This window comes from Nelumbo lutea, chromosome 2 (genome assembly GCF_056320005.1).
Source record: "Nelumbo lutea isolate HS-2025 chromosome 2, American lotus-T2T, whole genome shotgun sequence".
NCBI classification, from domain to species: Eukaryota; Viridiplantae; Streptophyta; class Magnoliopsida; order Proteales; family Nelumbonaceae; genus Nelumbo; species Nelumbo lutea.
In genome coordinates, this window is record NC_142685.1 from 14,283,736 (window position 1) to 14,302,007 (window position 18,272).

Below are 18,272 nucleotides of genomic sequence, written 5' to 3' on the forward strand. Positions count from 1 at the left end.
AATAGGGGGAGTGATGAGAGATGAAAAAGGGAATCTGTTAGCTATGTATTATGTCCCAATTGGGGTGGGAGACTCCTTGACGGCTGAGATATTAGGGGCTCTTAAAGGCGTACAAAGGGTCAAAGACATGCATATTAAGAAATTGATCATAGAAGGTGATTCTGAAATTGTAGTGAACTGGTTAAAAGAGGACAAATCCAAGTTCTGGAACTACAACAATGAAAAGAGGAAATTTAAGTGGCTGAGTAAGGACATGGAAGTTAGCTGTACATGGATAAAGAGAAGTGCAAACTCATTGGCAGATGGCTTAGCTAGGCAAGGGGTGAACAGAAACTCTATTTTTTGGGCTGTTTTATAATTGGTTACAGTTGGGTGTACATTGATGTATTAGGGAGTTAAGTTTTTTTAGCTCCTTATTTATGTACTTTCTCAATCTTTAATAAAATTCACTGTTATTGATCCAAAAAAAAAAAAGGATTGGGAGGCATTTGTGTTTTTTCTTGTATTCTATTTAGTAGATTGGGGCTTCTTTTTTACATTTCTATCATTGGACCCTAGGTATAATGGGGTGGATCCTTTTTATTTTTTTTTTTCATGACTTTGTAATCTTTGAAAACTTTATATTGAATAAAATTGCACATCATCTACCACAGAATTTGCACCATCATCATCATCCAAGCCTTATCCCAACCATATGGGGTCCGCTACAAGAATCTTGTTTCACCAGTCCATTCTGTTTAATGCCATATACATTGCTAAACTATTGGCATTTAAATCATTTCTTACTACTTCTATACATGTCCTTTTTGGTCTACCCCTTGCCCTTTAGCCCCTTCAACCAAGGTTAAAAATTCCGATACATATCGGTGGCCTCCCGATACATGTGACCTGGTTCAGGGGGTAGACGAGCCTTAAACCAACTTCTCTGAACCAGTTTGAAGGGGGGGAAAAACAAAAAAAAAAAAAACAAGAAACAAAATCTTAGAAAAAAGTGAGCAAAGATACAGGCCGATAGCCCCATCCGGCATATCAGCCTGTATCAATATTTTGAGCCTTGCCTTCAACTTGTAACAAATCACTTTCTCAGAGGTGCCATTAATGGTCTTCTATGCACATGACCAAACCATCTTAGTTTACTTTCTCTCATTTTATCAGCTATTGGAGCTACTTTCTCTCATGTTAATATTATGTTAGTAACAGTGAAATGTGGTTATATGTTAATGAAGATAGGCCCACCCTTATGATGAGCATTCAAATAAAAATAAAACTCAATAGGTTTCAGAGAATGGCACAATTGGGAAAGTACAAGTCTTCATGCACAGAAAGAGTATAGGGTGCCCAGTCCCTGCTTTCATATGATGGGCGGGTAAGTAAAACATGTTCAGAACACATATCTGACCTTGTGAAAGTGGTGGACCACATGCGCAGATTAAGTTAAGGCCCAGAATAGGAAATTGTTATCAAAAGTACACATTGTATATATTGGATTTTTCATTTTATCGATAATATCCAATATTATAACCGTTTCTAAACAAACATTAAAAAAAAAATCAAGTTTCATATTCTATCAATGCATGGTTCTAATCATTGTTGACCCTTTTTTGTATCTAGCCAGAAGGGGAACAGGTTCAGAATGCACAATCACTGTATATGGGCCATTTAATGTTTTTTTACATCTTTTGAAAAGATCATTTTCAATGTAAAACAAACAATTGGAGTTGGTGTTTTTCTCTTAAATTTACCAACAATCAACAATAAAGACACAAACAAGGTTGAAGTTTGGGTATCATGAGAGCTTTCTTGAGCTTATGGTAATGAATACTTCAACTGAAATTTTCCTAAATTTAACTGATGTTAAACATATGTGACATAAAGTTCAACATTTCTTGTATAATTTCCCTTAATACCAAGATTTGAGATATATCAACCAAAATGTTGTTATTACTCCATCAAAATTGATGTAATTCCAGGAGTTCTTTCAGTAGACATTGTGGAACCTTAAAATAGGAAAGTTTTGTAAAATTCACGGAAACTGCATTCCATGTTTGAAGTTAAATGAGTGCAGCAGCAGAAGTCATGATGAAGATGGGGGCAATGATGATTTTTTTTTTGTCAGGAAAAGAGGTGATGGTGATGATGTTGACAGTCACAACAATAACAGAAAAAAAAAAAGTTGGTTAGCATAAGTAAATATCCAATGCAAATCATTTAGAGGCCAAAAGCAGGTTTCAATATCAGAGCAAGCAAATATTAACAACTATGCTTACAAATTCTTTCCCCCAAAAAACAACACACTTACATATTCCATTATTTCAAACTGATAAACAACATTGCTATCAAAGGCTGAACGATATGATGAGCGTGTACAATCAAAATATTTCATCAATGCAGGATCATGGTCACCAACAATAGTAACAGTTTCACCTGAAGAGAGAAAACATAGACTAGTTAAAAGTGTAGGTAAAGCAACCACAATCTCTCCCCCTTCTCAAAGCACAGACAATTTTCCATGGCGTATGTAAATAAACTAACCCAACAGGACCGACACTTTTGAAGGCAGAACAAGAAGCAGACATAAAGGGAAAAAAAGTCCAATTTCCAGATTATCATGTAAATTTCAGTTATTTGATGCCAAAAACTCAGACAATTCTCTTTCAGAGAAAAAGTGTATATTTGCTAAATAGAGGGGCGGCGACCATATTATATGTATGCTATAAAAGAATACATTTAACAGATTTACAAAGAAGAAACCGAAGTGAGCTCCATGATTAAGGAATCACAGCTTTAAGAAGTAATATAATTTTAGCAATGGCCCCAAAAGTAGCTATCTAATCAAGTCCTTTAAATCCTTAAAAATACTGGAGGAACAATGAGCTTCTGATTCTATTGATGGGATTGTTAAATGTTAACTAAGCACCATTCATCCTCAAAAACCTGAGTGCTCCTTTCTTTCAAATACACAATCATAAGGGAAAGAGAAGCATATTCAAAGGGAACTATCCAATATAAAAGCCCCTACCAACCACTTTTTTTGCTAGTTCTTGGAAATTTCCAGATATGTTGCATCCTAAATACCATAAAGTACTTCATGATTTACATGAAAACTCAGAATGTGAAAGCAAGTATCATCAGATTCATCACAATGGATATGTTGACCTACTATTAAGTGGTAAAACAGGTGGTTCCCACATGAAGAAAACTATGTCACCATAGTTGTCAAGGCAACACTAGGCAAGGGCAACAAGGCGCCCATGGAGGGTAAACCTTGCTTAAGCGCCTAGCTATTTTCTACATGGCGCTGTAAAATCTTTTATGTTCTTTATTTTTTGAGATTATAATAATAAAATAAACATTATTATGCTAAGTTATTATTTTGTGGATTTAATACTAATTTCTTTTTGTTATTTTCATATCTTTCAGGGTTCCATCAACACACATGTTGACATATGCTTGAAGACTTCAGAACCAATAGTAAGGAAGAACTTAAATGTTGTCCAATCAACACATTCTTCTTCCACCCTCTCTTTTTTTTCTCTTTTCCAAGGAAAAAAAAAAGGAGCAGAGCCCCTATATTTTCTGAATTTTCTTTTCTTTCTTCTTTTTCTTCTCATGAATATGTCGATTTTCTATCTTTTAATATGAAGGTTATACTTTTAGGAAAATCTATGATACCAGAAGAGTATTGACCAATCAAAATCCACCTATGAATGTTTTTTGATCAATCCACCCATGAATGTTAATGACAACCACCTGATTGGTTACCACTTTTATGATTCCGGTTTATTTATTATAAGTTTTTCCGGTATCATAGTCAAACCCTATGCTTCTTTATAAAGATTATTGACACTAATGAAAAATGACTGCTGGTTTCCATAGAACCTAAGGAATTACCCTAGGATTCAGGGTTATAATTAAAAAAAAAAAAAATCACCTAGGCAACATCTGGACACTCCCCTGTCACCTAGTCTTGCCTTAGCAACTTGAAAACAATATATGTTTTTTATGTGATGATAGAGGCAGCACATAAGCTTTAATAATAATAAAAGAAAAAAGTGCTGATCAAAAAAATGATAAAAGAAAAAAGTGGCTCTCTGACTTGAGAGGGGTGGTCTGGATATGGACCTAACATTTGACATTTTTTGCACACAGTGGCCACTCTCAACCTTGAGTCCAGGTTTTCACACTTGTCAGCCCAAGATTTTACAATAGCACCAAGCAGTGGCCCTATACTAATACTCAAGTCAATTCAATAAAGCCTTGTTCCAATCATATGGGTCGGCCTGAGATGAATTTTTCTTCTTTCAGCTTCCCTCACCCCCCCCCAAAAAAAAAGGCATATATTCTAACTTTTTACCTTATAGATATTTCTGTTGCAGGCTTGCAGCCAGTGAGAAAGAGGTTATCACAATACTGAAGTTCCTCTCTCAGCCCACAAACTGTGATGAAACAAAGGCAGACAAATTTGAAGTACATAAATGGGAAAAATGGAAGGTTCTTTTATCATCTCTTCAGTTCGTAATTTTTGTTTATTCATCTTTTTTCCTCTTTCTGTCAAATTTTATTTTATGCTTGCTGTTTCTTTAAAGCTTTCAAGTTTCAATGGAGAGCAGCCTCGCTCTCGCAAAGGTTTTGGGAGTACGAAAACTGCACAAAGAGCTTTTACTGGTAATGTTTCATAATAGATAATTTTCTGAAAAGGTTTTAGAGGAAGAGAAAAAAAAAAGGTAAGAGACTTCAATCTGAGGCTGGATAGATGGTCGCCGGTGGCTGGGGAACTGGTAGAAGGTAGGCAGAAGGGGACAGTATGGATAGACATTGTACGGATCCCACTACATGCTTGGTGTATCAATACATTTGAGGAAATAGGTTCCGCATGCGGAAGATTCATTAGGATGGACGACAGAAATAGAACTTGGGAGAAAATGGACATGGTGAGGATACTAGTTGAAGTCGAAAACATTTCTAACATCCCAAAGAGGCTGTGCTTGGGTTTTGCAGGTGAATGGTACGATCTGAGGTTGTTTGTAGAGGGGGAGTAGATGGTACCTACTTTTGAGCTGAGAGGTATCGAGGGGCAGAGGCAACCCAGGACAAGGGGAGGAGAGAGGAAGAAGATCGAGCGGAGGAGGAAGGAGAGAGGAAGAGTGCGGAAACAGGGGAGGAGATGAAGAGGCCGAAGGAGACAAAGAGACGAAGGGAAGAGGAAGAAGATGATGAGGTGGCAGTATCATTAAGAAGAAGGAGACGCATGGAAGGCAAGAGTGAGGTGGCAGTTCAGCATAAGGGACACTTGAAGGTTATTGAGCCCGGGATAAGTAGGAGGAGAAAGTGATAAAGAGGGGGGGCGATTCGATGGGGAAAGAAACTGGCACCAGCCAGGGTTAGGGAGGAAGGTGTTAACCGCTTTAACAGGTTAGCGGTAAACTTTAAAACAGGGAACAGTAAGAAAGAAAGGGAGAATAGGGAGGTAAAAAAGGAAAAACAGGCCTAATTTCGAAGAAATCCAGTTTCGAATGATTGATATCCAGGAAACAAGATAGCACTGAGCACAATGAAGAAGAAAGCGGAAATTGGATCTGGGGGTGACCAAGTATGAGAAGGGAAGAAAGTTTAAGATTCTAGGCAGCGAGGTAGACAAAAGAAGAACGACAAGCTCGGCAGCAAAAGAAGAGGTGCATAGAACAGATACGGAAGAGAAGCCGGTGGAGTCAGAAGAAAGTAAAGAGCCAGAAAGCCAGAACGACAAAAAAAAGATTCTCCCAATAGGCTAAAAGAAGGGGTTTCAAACTCCAACTCCAAGAAAGAGGGTTATAAGGAAGAGAAATCTCAAGGAGAAGAGGAAGAAGAGTCAGAGACATCAGGGAAGTTGCACATTCAAGAGGGGGAGTGTCTCTCGGTCAACCAGGATTCGAACCCTATAGAGAATACAGAGAAGGAATTAGAAGGAAGGAAAGAAAAGGAGTATGGGAGTGCCGATTCAAGCATCATGGTATCATCGCCTAGATTTGAAGAGGTATGTCAGCCTGGAGTGACGAGCATTCTAGTGCTAGAAACTCTAATCAGAGAGGAAGGGGAAGAAGGAAATGAAATATAAGGAGGGACAGGGAGAAAACTTCAGTGAAGAGACCTCTGAGAGAGGAGGAGAAAAAGGGTGGAAGACGAAATAAGGTTTACAACAGAAAAAGAAGACCTAAAAACTCTTCATAGAGATTAGAAGGAGGGGAACAAAGGGGAGAAGATGAAGGATCAGTGATTGGGGAAGGGAATGGAGAGAAAGATAAAGAAGAACAGATACAAAAGGATCACGAAGCTGAGAAAATAATACAAACTGGGAAGGTAAGTATTAATAAAATGGTGGAGAGGGAGGTGGAGGTCGGAAAGTCTCTCGGGCTAGTCTTCTGGGGAGGGGAAGGCTTAGAGAAAATAGCATTTGAAAAGTTTGAAAAAAAAAAGAAAAGAGAGGAGAAGAAGAAGAGGGAAGAATATCTAGAAAAAATAAAGGAGTGGGACGAGGAGGGAGGAGAAGAGGAAGGGTTGGACGAGCTCAAGTAATTTGGGGGGAGGGGGAGGAAGATGAGGATTCTTAGTTGGAACATAAGAGGGCTGAGAGATGGAAGGAGGAGGGAGGTAGTAAGGAACTTGCTCTGAAGCTTTAAACCAAAGGTGGTTTTACTCCAAGAAACAAAATTGGAAAACTTTGATATGAAAATGAAAAAAGAAATATGGGGGGAAGAGGGAGGAGAGTGGGTGGAGCTTAAAGCTTCAGGTCTGTCAGGGGGAGCTGTAATTATATGGAATCCAGGGATCTTTAAAAAGGTTGGGGAGGATGTTGGAGTGTTCTCAGTATCAGTATGCTTACAAGAAGTAAATGGGGATTGGAGATGGGGTTTAACAAATGTGTATGGGCCAAACGAGGAGGGGGAGAGGGAGAAGATGTGGGAAGAATTAGAAGGGTTGAGACAAAAGTGGGATGGGCCTTGGTGTGTGGGTGGGGATTTCAACATGGTAAGGAGGAGGAATGAAATGAAGGGTAGAAGGGAGAGAAGAACTTCTGAAGGTATGAGGAGGTTTGAAGAATTTATAACCAATAATGAGACAATTGATCCACCGTTGGTTGGAGGGAAGTTTACATGGTCGAATGGCCAAGTTCCAGCCACTCTCAGAAGGCTGGACCATAGTAGGCGACTAGGCGGTTTTCCATGGGCGCCTTACCCAAACACGCCCCAGATTTTGTATACTAGGCACCCGCCCAGAGACTTAAGCGGGCGCCTAGGCGACTAGGCGGGTGCCTACATACATCTAATAATTTTTTTTTATTTGTTATTTTGATATTTTATTAGATGTTTTATTCTTTTAAAATAAAATCGGTTACATATTATCATTATTTTATTATTAAGACAACAATACAAAGCCTTTTTCTTCTTCTTCGGTTACATGCATAAGAGTTTTTTCGGTTCGACTGGAGAGGGAGGAGAACCGAAGACTTCATTCCCCAGCCGAACTCCATCGCACCTCAGCTTCAGCAGGTAAGTTTTTCTCTTCTTCTTCCAGCCCAGCTTCTGCTTCTTCCAGCCCAGCTTCAGACATTTTTTGCTTTTTTTTCGAAAAAACAGGGGCTCTGTCCCTATACTCTCCCTTCCTCTACAGCTCCACTCACTTCTTCTGCCCCTGATTGCTCTCAGTCGCTAGTCCTAGTCTCAGTCCCTTTTTTTTTTGAAAAAACAGGGGTTCCACCCCTATACTCCTCTCCGCCCCTTGACTGTTCCCAGTCCCTTTTTTCTTTTTTTTTTTTTTTTGAAAAAACAGGGATCTATACTCCTCCCTGCCCCTAATCCTCTATACTTCTTCTTCTTCCTCTTCTTCTGCCCCTATACTCCTCCCCTCCCTTCCTAGTTCCTGCGCTTATTTTTTTTTTCAGTTAATAGTTAGTGTACATGCTTGCTAGTTAGTGTATAGTTAGGGTACTGTGTTCATGCTTGCTAGTTATATGAAATTTATAGTTTTATATTCATTTGAATGATTTATAGAGTTAATAGTGAGTGTACATGCTTGCTAGTTAGCACACAAAACCAATAAAATAGCTTACAAAAAGCATAGATAAAGTAAAAACTCAAGAAAATTAATATTTTAAAGTTCCAACACCTAGGCACCTGGGCGCCCTGTGGTCACCTAGCCTCCTCAGAAGATTGGGCAGGTTATGTGGGTGAAGTGGTTCAGGAACCATTAACCATCCAATTATCAGACCATAGACCAATCCTGTTGAGAAATTTTGCGGCTGCTACAGGCTTCAAACCTTTCAGGTTCGAGAATGAATGGCTTCCGCAACCAAACATTGTAGAATGGGTAGAAAACAAGTGGAAAGAAGTGCAAGTGGCAGTGGATATAAAAGTCTTCAAAAAATTGCAAGTAATCAAGCAATAACTAAGGGAGAGGAGGAAGGAAACATTTGGAGGGGAGGATGACAGGAAAAAAGAAATCTTGGAAAAGCTGGCCAGATTAGAAAGAGTAAGAGAGGAAGGAGATTTTAGGAGAGAGAATCAAAATGAGATGGTCGTATTGGAATTTGATCTAAAGAACTTGATGTTGAGGGAGGAAGTTAGGTGGAGACAAAAATCTAGGGCTATTTAGTTGAAAAAGGGAGATAAAAATACTTCTTCTTCCATGCTTTTGCAAATGGGAGAATAAGAAGAAAATTGATTACTAAGATTCAAGTGGAGGAGGAGGTGTTCAACACATGGGAAGATATCCAAGATAAAGTGGTTTCATATTATAAGAAGCTGTACACGGGGAGAGGGTGGAGTTGGATATCCTTGGGAGAGTTGGAACCAAAGAGACTAAGCAACAGTGCGGCAGGATGGCTGGAAAGGGATCCTGAAGTTGGAGAGGTGAAGGAGGCCCTGAAAAAAAATCAATGGGGACAAAGCACCAGGACCAGACGGCTTTAATTTTAACTTCATTAAAAGCTGCTGGTACTTTTTACAAGAGGATTTTATGCAGATGCTCAAGGAGTTCTGGGAATCCAAGAATGTAGACAGGAAGGAGAATGCAACCTTCATTTCTTTAATACAGAAGAAAAGCGGTGCAGTGAACATAACAGAATTCAGGCCAATAAGTTTGCTGAGTAGTCCCTACAAAATATTGGAAAAAGTACTGGCAGGTAGGCTGAGAAAAGTTATTCAGGAGGTGATGGGGGAGACTCAAACGGCCTTTGTAGAAAGTAGATAGATTTTGGATAGGATATTGGTGGCTAGTGAATGTATAGATTCAAGATTAAGAAGTGGAAGACCAGGCTTGGTTTGTAAGCTAGACATAGAAAAGGCTTATGACCATGTTGAATGGGGATTCTTGGAGGAAATGCAAAGGTTGATGGGGTTTGGGGAGGTCTGGAGGGGTTGGATATATGGGTGCATTTCTTCAGCCACCTTCTCATGGTAAATTAATGGTGTGTCATCAGAATTTTTTTCAAGCCTCTAGAGGGCTGAGGCAAGGGGATCCACTTCCCCCCTTCCTGTTTGTCATAGTGATGGAGGCACTTAACTTGATCATGAAGAAAGGAGCGCAGAGGGAATGGATAGAAGGATTCAAAGTTGGAAATGAAGGCCTGAGTATCACTCATCTACAATACGCTGATGATACCCTAATATTTTTAGACGCTTCAGCATTCCAAGTCCTAAACCTAAGAGCTATTTTGGCCAATTTTGAGATGCTGACTGGCCTAGAGGACCTAGAGGTAAACTTATAGAAGAGCTTTTTGATAGGAGTTGGGGACTTAAGAGCTGAGGAAGTGAGACAGTTTGCAGAGGTGCTGGATTGTGAGGTAGAGGAGCTGCCTTTCATTTATCTTGGGTTACCGGTGGGAGCAAGGGCATCATCAAGTAGTATATGGAAACCTTTATTAGAAAGGGTGGAGAGGAGGTTAGACAGATGGAAAGCCAAGTACCTCTCTTTGGGTGGGAGAATCACACTCATTAAGAGTGTTCTCTCAAGTCTGCCCAATGATTTAAAAGACGCGCCTAGGTGCACAGGCGAGGTGCATTTTAGGGGAGGTGCCTCGCCCAGGTCCTAGGCGCAGCCCATTCAAAAGGTGCACCAGCGCCTAGGTGTGCGCTTGGTGAGCCTTGCGCCTTAGACCAGGCGTGCGCCTTTTGAAAATTTGCCGCTTTTTCCTTTTTTTGAGTTTGGCGGCTGGGCCGGGGGCTCTGCCCCCAGACCCCAGTGCCACACCCCTCGAGGCCATCCCAAATAAGTCCATGTTAGGGTCTTAAATTCTTAGTTTTCACACAAAAAAAAATAATGATTTTATAGTTTTGATTGCTTTTAAGAAGATATTTTATTAGGATGAATAAATGGACAACATTACCAAATAGGGGATTCTCGAAGCTCCGATGTTTGGGCTTGCTTCGAGGGGCATGGCACAAAGGTGGATCGTAGAATTAAGAATGTAATATGTCACATTAGCTACTTGATGCAATTGGGAAAAGAAGAGATTATGGGTTTTATATGGTTGAAAATGTTTTATATGTGTGATTTCATTTTAAATTCTCATTTGAATATGCTTTACATATTATGCTTATGCATTTTAATTTTAGATAATAGGTTTTTAAAGCATTTATTTTTAAACTTAAGTTTATATTTTTATTAATATTATGTTTTATAATTGTTTGTATTTTTTTATTTTTTAGTTTTTTTTAATTGTGCGCCTTGCCTTAAAAAGGCACATGCCTTGGCTTGTGCCTTGCGCCTCAGGCGCAAAATGGCCCTTGCACCTTTTTTGTGCCTTTCACTTTTAAAACACTGAGTCTGCCAACATATTACCTTTCCCTCTTGAAAGTCCCCAAAGAAGTGGCTGCAAGGGTGGAAAAAATTCAGCGGACTTTCTACGGGAAGGGGTGAGGGGGACAAAAAAATTCCACCTGGTTAAGTGGGAGAAGGTGTGTAGAGCAAAGGAGGGGGGAGGCTTAGGGCTAAGAAGGGTAAAGCTATTTAATAAAGTTCTGTTAGGGAAATGGTTGTGGATGTTTGGGCAAGAGGGAGAAAGGGAGGCATTATGGAGAAGGGTGGTGGTAGGAAATATGGAGTGATGAGGTTCGGGTGGGAATTTAGGGAGGTAAGAATTTCTTATGGGGTGAGTGTATGGAAAGGAATCATGAGCTTCAATCAAAATTTCAGAACTTTAGTTAAGTTTAAAGTGGGGAAGGTTGCAAGGTAAGGTTTTGGGAAGATTATGTGAGGTATGTCCTAGACTTTGTAAATTGACAGAACAGAAAGTGCCAATTAAGCAGTGTTACGAATGGAGGGGGGAGCAAGTGGTCTGGAATCCAAAGTTTAGAAGACCTTTATTGGACCAAGAAGTGGAAGAATGCATTCAGCTATTGGAGAAATTGGAAGAGGCTAACATTTCCAGAGATACAACAGATGGTTTGTGGTGGAAAGATTGCAAAGAAAGATGATTCTCAGTTAAATCCTTTTACAAGGCTCTGCTGAGAGATGGTAGGGATTCAAATCAGATAAAGGGTGTGTGGGGCAATCATGTGCCCCCAAGGGTAGAGGCTTTTGCGTGGCTGGTGGCACATGATAGTATCTTAACCAGCGATCATCTGAAATCCAGAGGCTGGCAGCTTGCAAATTGTTGTTATATGTGCAGTGAAGCGGAGGAAACAGTTCCCCATTTATTCTTCTCATGCAATGTGGCAAACTTTATGTGGAAGTTGAAGTTCTTCTCTCATCTGTTTGGAATGGCTGCTTTCCATCCAGTGACATCAGCAGAAATCTTTTCCTTGTGGCCTAAAATAAGAGGAAGCAAGAAAGCCAAAATCTTGTGGAGTTGTATTCCATTTGCAGTGTGTTGGGCCATTTGGAAAGAAAGGAATAGAAGGGTATTTGAAGACAAGTCAAAAAAACATAGAATATCTGATAGCAGGAGTGGGCAATATGATTTCTGCTTCGGCCCTAAGACTTCCAGAGTTCGACCAAGTACACAAGGAAGATCTGTTGGAGAACTTCTGAAATATTTTGGAATTGAATCCATGTAATTTTGATTCATTTTCAGTGTAATCCTGTTAAGCATATGGTTTGTCATCTAGACAACCAATATTTTGAGATGTACTGCATATTTTTCAATTTAAAGAATTTCCTTTTTATTCTTCAATTTTTTTTTTATTTATATATGTATATATATAATTAAAATTAGAAAATTGCAACTTATGATATTATTCTATTTAATCTTATGACATTGCAAATACTATGTTCAAAATATGAAAATACATAGATTTAATACGTTATTGTCCCTACCTTTTTAGTTATGATAATTCTGTGTTTTGATGTGAAACATTTTGTTAGATTTAAAATATGGAAATTTGTTGTATCTTCTTCAATTTATATCATTGTTGCTTTTTTATATAAAGTTACAAAACATAGTTATCAAGGTGATGCTGATACCTAGGTGACAAGGTGTTCTCTAGGACGTGCCATATACCATGCCATGTTTGCAAACATGTTAAGCACCCTCTCAGTCAAGGAAAAGGGCCAGGCAGACACCTTTTTTGTGTTATATACCATGTTATATTTGTGTTATACAATGCATAAGGTCATATTGTGTGTTACTTGCAACAAGTAAACCCAATATTGTTGCAGGGAAGAGTCTTTGCTGTAGAGAAACATGAAAGGTCCTTCTGAGGCAAGTATCTCCAGGGGGGTGAACAAATGAGTGGAGTTAAGTAAATGAAAGGGAGTGGGAAGGGTGGAAGTGTAGAAAAAAGTGTTCAAGAAGAAATTGGAAGAGAAGGTAATAATAGTAGTGTGAGAAGGAGGGTGAAAAAGAAAAAGAGAGGTCTGAGGGAAGAGGGGAGAGAGAAGATGGAGTAGAAAGGGGTGGTGTTGGTGGAAGGGACTTAGGGAAGGAGAACCAAGAAGATTAGAGTGGAAAGGAATTGAGGGGAGGGGGGGCCTGGTGGAACAGGCGAGGGGTGGTAGAATTTGTGGGTATACAGTGTCAGTGAGTCGAGGGAGGTGGTTGGAAATATCTCAAATGCCGTAGAATCAGAAGAGGAGGAGGTAGTGAGGGCGGAGGAAGCTTGCAGTGACGTGACAAGTGTGAAGGTTTGTAGTGGAAAAAGATAACTATAGAACAAAACCTTCAATTGATAATGAAAAGAGAGAATATGAAGATGAAGGGGAAGAAAGCCAACAATGTGATGTTCAATAAAACATATAAAGTGTCAAGCTCCATTGATTCGGAACAGTAGTGAACAAGGAGGTTGAAGTGAGCAAAAAAATTATGGTTGTTTCTTCTGGGAGGAGAAGAATTTGCAGGGAAGGTGTTCAATGAGTTGGAGGAAAATGGATTTGGAGAATGGAAAATTAAACTCGGTAGGGGATGGTTTCATACCCCTGTCTTATAACCACCATATTATCCTCTTATTAAGGTTCCTCTTGCTAAAGAATTTGAGATGCATTGATGTTAGTTGATTTTGACAGGTCTTGGTTTTAATGTAAGCACAAGAGAAGTGAAAAGGACGAAAAACCATGGCTATTAGCATGGGAACATGGTTCCTATAATTCTATGGCAGCTTGCCTATATGGTAATAAATGGAATCCTCTATTCTATTCGTATACATACTGAAGTAAAGACAAAAGAAACACAAGTCTAATGATTATTATGCATCTGATATGATTTTCCAGCTAAAAACGGCAAGAAAATAGCATGAAAAGGGGGGAAATGAAGGGGAAAACAGCAGGAAGTTTCTTCCATGAATCCCCTCAGACATTTTCAAGGCATTGGTTTTCTTACTATGCCGAGTTGCTTGAATTGTCAGAGACGCGACTTTACATAAAAACATAAAGAAGGGAACGAATTAGAAAAATGTGTACCGGTTGCTTTGTGACGAGGCCTCTGAACAACGTTCCGGAAGGTAATACGAGGATCAGACTCTCCCGCCCATCTAAATCAATGAAGAAACTGATCAAATGAAAGAGAATCAAGTAATACTAACAGATTGAGGTATAAAGGAAGACAATCCCTTTCATTACCCGATCCGGAAGTTGGAACCGCCATTATCGATGACGATGGGGCAACTTGCAGGGAAATTGTTGTAGTCAGATTGCCGCGAAGGTCGCGTTATGTAAGGCATTCTCTCCCTCCCCTCCTGCTCTCAGCAAACAAGCAGAGACTTCGGGGGTTCTCAGTTAGAATTTGCTCGCTTCTCGCAGTGTCATGAACACTATCCCAGCCGCAGAGAGAGAGTGTGTGTCTTTAGACTTGAGAACACTAGGCGCCCAACCCACGCGAACCGTCCAAAGAAGAAAATACGGAAAATTCTCGATTAGTATATTCTACTGTGTGCCTACTGCCACTTTGGTCCTCGAATTTTGAAATGCATAATTCATTTTAACAACGTTTGAATGATTAATAAGGAGAATTAGATGTTATTAGAAGGGCATTTATATCTTTTTAAATACCACTTAATGACATGTATTGTATTAATAGATTTCGAAAATTCGTTTTAAAGTTGGGGACCAAAAGATAAGATATTTGCCATTATTTAAATCGGATTTGGATATCCATTTAACCATTATTGACCTCATAACCATGAATTTGTCTTTGGAGTAGGGCTTTATTTTTCATATTTATTTTTAGGTAGAGTTGGGATTTATGTAACCCTATTCTTTCTATTTATAGCCTATCTTTTGCTTCATATTTAATTTTTGTAAATTTATGCTAATTTTATACAAATTTTAATATATTAATCGAATTCAAAATGGATACATGGACACGTAAATGAGTCCGATTTATGTTTTATATATGTTGATGATATCACATTAAATATAAATTTCAATCAATCATATTAAAATCTGTTTATTTTTTTATTTATTTCTGTCTATTAAAATGAAATTTCATGTTTAACAATGTGTATTTATTATTACATTCAATCAACTACGTCACCATATATTTTGTCTTAAAATGTACCCCTATCTATTGAATGGAAATTTTGCATTTGGGCTTTAAAAAACATTAACTAGTTTTAATTCGATCTGCCTTGCAATACTATGAAACTTAAATTTTTTTATGATAATCGAGCAAATTTTTACTAAGCGTGCATCATGGGTTGTTTGGGCCACCATAAACAAATGCATCCAGTGGTCTTTTAAAATATTTATTATCAAGTGGGTGTTCTCTATTCTGCTAGATTGCCACCACCTCTACTTTTCCTTGTTTCTCCCATTATTCTCCACTGGGGACATTTTGACTCTTTTGGTTTCGTAGAACCATCATTCTATTCACCATTACAGCTTTCTACTGTTAATTTTCACAACCCCACAAGCACATGGTTGGTGAATTGGATGATCCTCAGATCCTCATTCCATTTTGTTTCTCATAGCCATCGTTCCACTCACCATAAACTGTTTGATGTTTCCAAACAAACATTAAAAAAGAAGAAGAAGAAGAAGACGAAGAAAATAACCATCTTAATTTGCATTTTAAAAATATAAAAAATAAAAGATGATAATATTGTAGAAAGAACAGGTAATTCAATATCGATCTCACTATCAAATCAAAATGCTTGTACATAAACAATTTGATACTCCCAAGTTCTTTCCCATTGTGCCAAATTGTAGATTTACAAATGTAATCTAATTATTATTTGAGTTTTGTTTCTATCTCTATAAAGAAAGTGGTGACAGATGAGAGATCAACTGAGAAAAATAAAGGAAGTCTTCAACTAAACGGAGTTGGACCATGCTTAAGGAGGGAGTGGTTGGGAGGTAGTGAGACAGTGTAGCATCTGTTGGGCGGAGGATAAATGTTCTTCCTATGGTACCATTACCTGTTAGAGGAGAGGTAATAATTATTGAAATTGGTGGTACCAACGGATTAGAAGATGGTGGAGTAGATGGTGGTACTAGTGGAGGCGGGAAGGGAATTGAGAAAAAGACGGGATTTACAGGAACCCCTCTCCCTCACATCTCTTATGGGTAAACGATAAATTTGTTCATAATGTTCTATCTTTCTTTTTGCTTGTTTCTTTAATGTTTAATATGAAAAGGTTAGAAGGGTGTTTAACGTCTATTAACATTCATTACACGTACGACATTTGCACATGATTGGATGCTTATATGGAATCATACGATTGGATATTCAGAAACTTGTGTAGGACGCACTATGTAGGAGATCCAAACTCCGTTTTGATTAACATCCCATGTCTTTATATATATATATATATATAAAAGAAAGAAATATGCATATTAATACTATGTACTTTGGGTCTAGTCTCACTTTGGTCCCCAAACTTCAAAATGTGTCAATCTAGTAGCTAAATTTCCAAAATGTGCCAAATTAGTACATACCGTTAACCAGACATTTAGTGGCATGCAAAAAGACACAAATGCCCTTTGGATGTCATCCCTTTTCCTAAGAAGTTTAAACCATGGTTTGCAAGACTATAGCAAAAAGTTGGGAATTAATCACCTGACTGATTTCATTTCACCCCAAAACCGTTTTTTGGCAAATAATCGTTTATTTAGTCAACAAACCACTGACATGTGCGGTTGAACCATTGAATCGAACAACGGTTTGTGGCCATTTTTTATTTTTTATTTTTTCGACCCGAAAGCTGACCCCATAATGATTCCCTATCCGGTCCTATAAACCATCTCTCTTCTTCTCCCTTCTCTCTTTCTCAAATCTCTGTTTCTCAACTAATGTTGAATCCAAGTATTGTCAAAATTGGAACATTTAACAAGCACAACATTTGTAGGCAACTGTATTGGGCCGGGCATCATCGGATATGGCCGGGACAGTAACACGACGAATGCACCACATTACGGAATTAAATAGTCGTATAAGAGATAGGAGTGACAAGACTTGATAAGAAATCTAATACATACATATATATATATATACCTACCCCTACCATTTAGGCACGTGGCATTCTCATTTTTTTTGGAAATCTAGGCACATGGCATTTTTTTAGAAGTTCATTTTCTACAAAGCTAGACACGCGGCAATTTATGAAAAATTACTGCTAAAACCCACAATCCACTACTAGTCTATAGCCTCCCACCATTTATCATTTGGCTTTCTCATTTTTTCAGAAAGCTAAACACATGACATTTTCTGAAAAGTTGTTTTAAAGCCCACAGCCCACTACCACCATTTAGACACATGGCATCCTATTAATTCAATAAGTATGATTCAAAAAGTGGGTAGTTTCACTCCTAAACATTCTTAATAGATAGTTATTTATTAGCTTAACACATGTTTACCCATAGTCTATTAAATACAAATGGTGGGATCCTTTAAAAGATTACCATAAACCCATGTTTTTTTAAATGATTTTTTTTTCAAAAAGAAAATACTTTATCAATTACAAACTTGATTTAACTTTTAGGAAGCAACCTGATTTAACTTTTCAAAATAGATTTATTAGATAAATAGTAAATACCAAATAAAGTGGGTTATTGTTTACGAATAAGATATCATTTTATATCTTAAATCAAATTAAAAAAACATAAATTAATAATGGTTTTCAAATAAAACAGGTCAGAATAGACTGTCAAATTATAAAGATGCAAGACCCATATTAGTTTTTTTTATTTAATTTTTGATATAGTAAACTTTAAACTAAATTATACACATATTTAGCTACCCCGTACTTAGTACGAGATCATTCTCTAGTTTTAAAAAGAAAATGATAATAAGAAATAATAGAACCACTATAAAGATCAGAAAGGGATTTCTAGCATTCAAAATTTTTATTAAAAAAGCATTAACTCTGGCAGTAATTATATGAGCTTTCATAGGTAACTTGAAATTCGAAATCCATCATCTCTTCAGCTTTATAATATTTGTTTTGGTACAACATTTTGGCGAGAAGTAATTTCCATGATAGTTTGAGTGGTCCAGAACTCCAGATCTAAATCCAAAGAGACCACTTACGATAAAAAAAAATAGCCATTGCGAAAGTCTGCAATACTTGGTGGGTGTTTGGCATCGATGTTGTTTTATGAGAAAATGGTGTCATGTAGGCGTCATATCAGAGAAAGTGGCACTTCAAACAATGCCCTCTTCTTTGATAGCAATTTTGCATAAAAAGAAGTTTAAACCCATGCCTTGGAATTTGGGAAAGTGTGGTCTGAAGCAACACCAATGGTGCAATGATGTGACATCAATGTGGACATTGGATAATATAGATCAATGTTGAAAATGTTGTTGTCAACATTGGTATCAAACAAAATCAGTGCTGTTAAATGCCGATGTAGCAGCACTGATTCCA

General features: G+C 38.0%; 1 protein-coding gene across 3 annotated transcripts in view; it reads right to left on the bottom strand.

The window, feature by feature from the left end:
* Positions 1–14,360, bottom strand: part of ARP5 (actin-related protein 5) — a 29,853-nt gene extending 15,493 nt beyond the window's left edge. Inside the window, exons 1-3 of one of the 3 annotated variants that reach the window (XM_088971047.1) lie at positions 14,029–14,360; positions 13,870–13,940; positions 2,300–2,424 (exon numbers count right to left, since the gene is read on the bottom strand). In XM_088971047.1, the coding sequence (XP_088827173.1) occupies positions 2,300–2,424; positions 13,870–13,940; positions 14,029–14,129 (297 nt within the window). In that variant the 5' untranslated portion in view covers positions 14,130–14,360. Of the gene's footprint in view, positions 1–2,299; positions 2,425–13,869; positions 13,941–14,028 lie in introns of those variants that run through there. The other 2 variants (XM_088971048.1, XM_088971049.1) reach the window with 2 other exon arrangements.
* Positions 14,361–18,272: the final 3,912 nt, after the last annotated feature.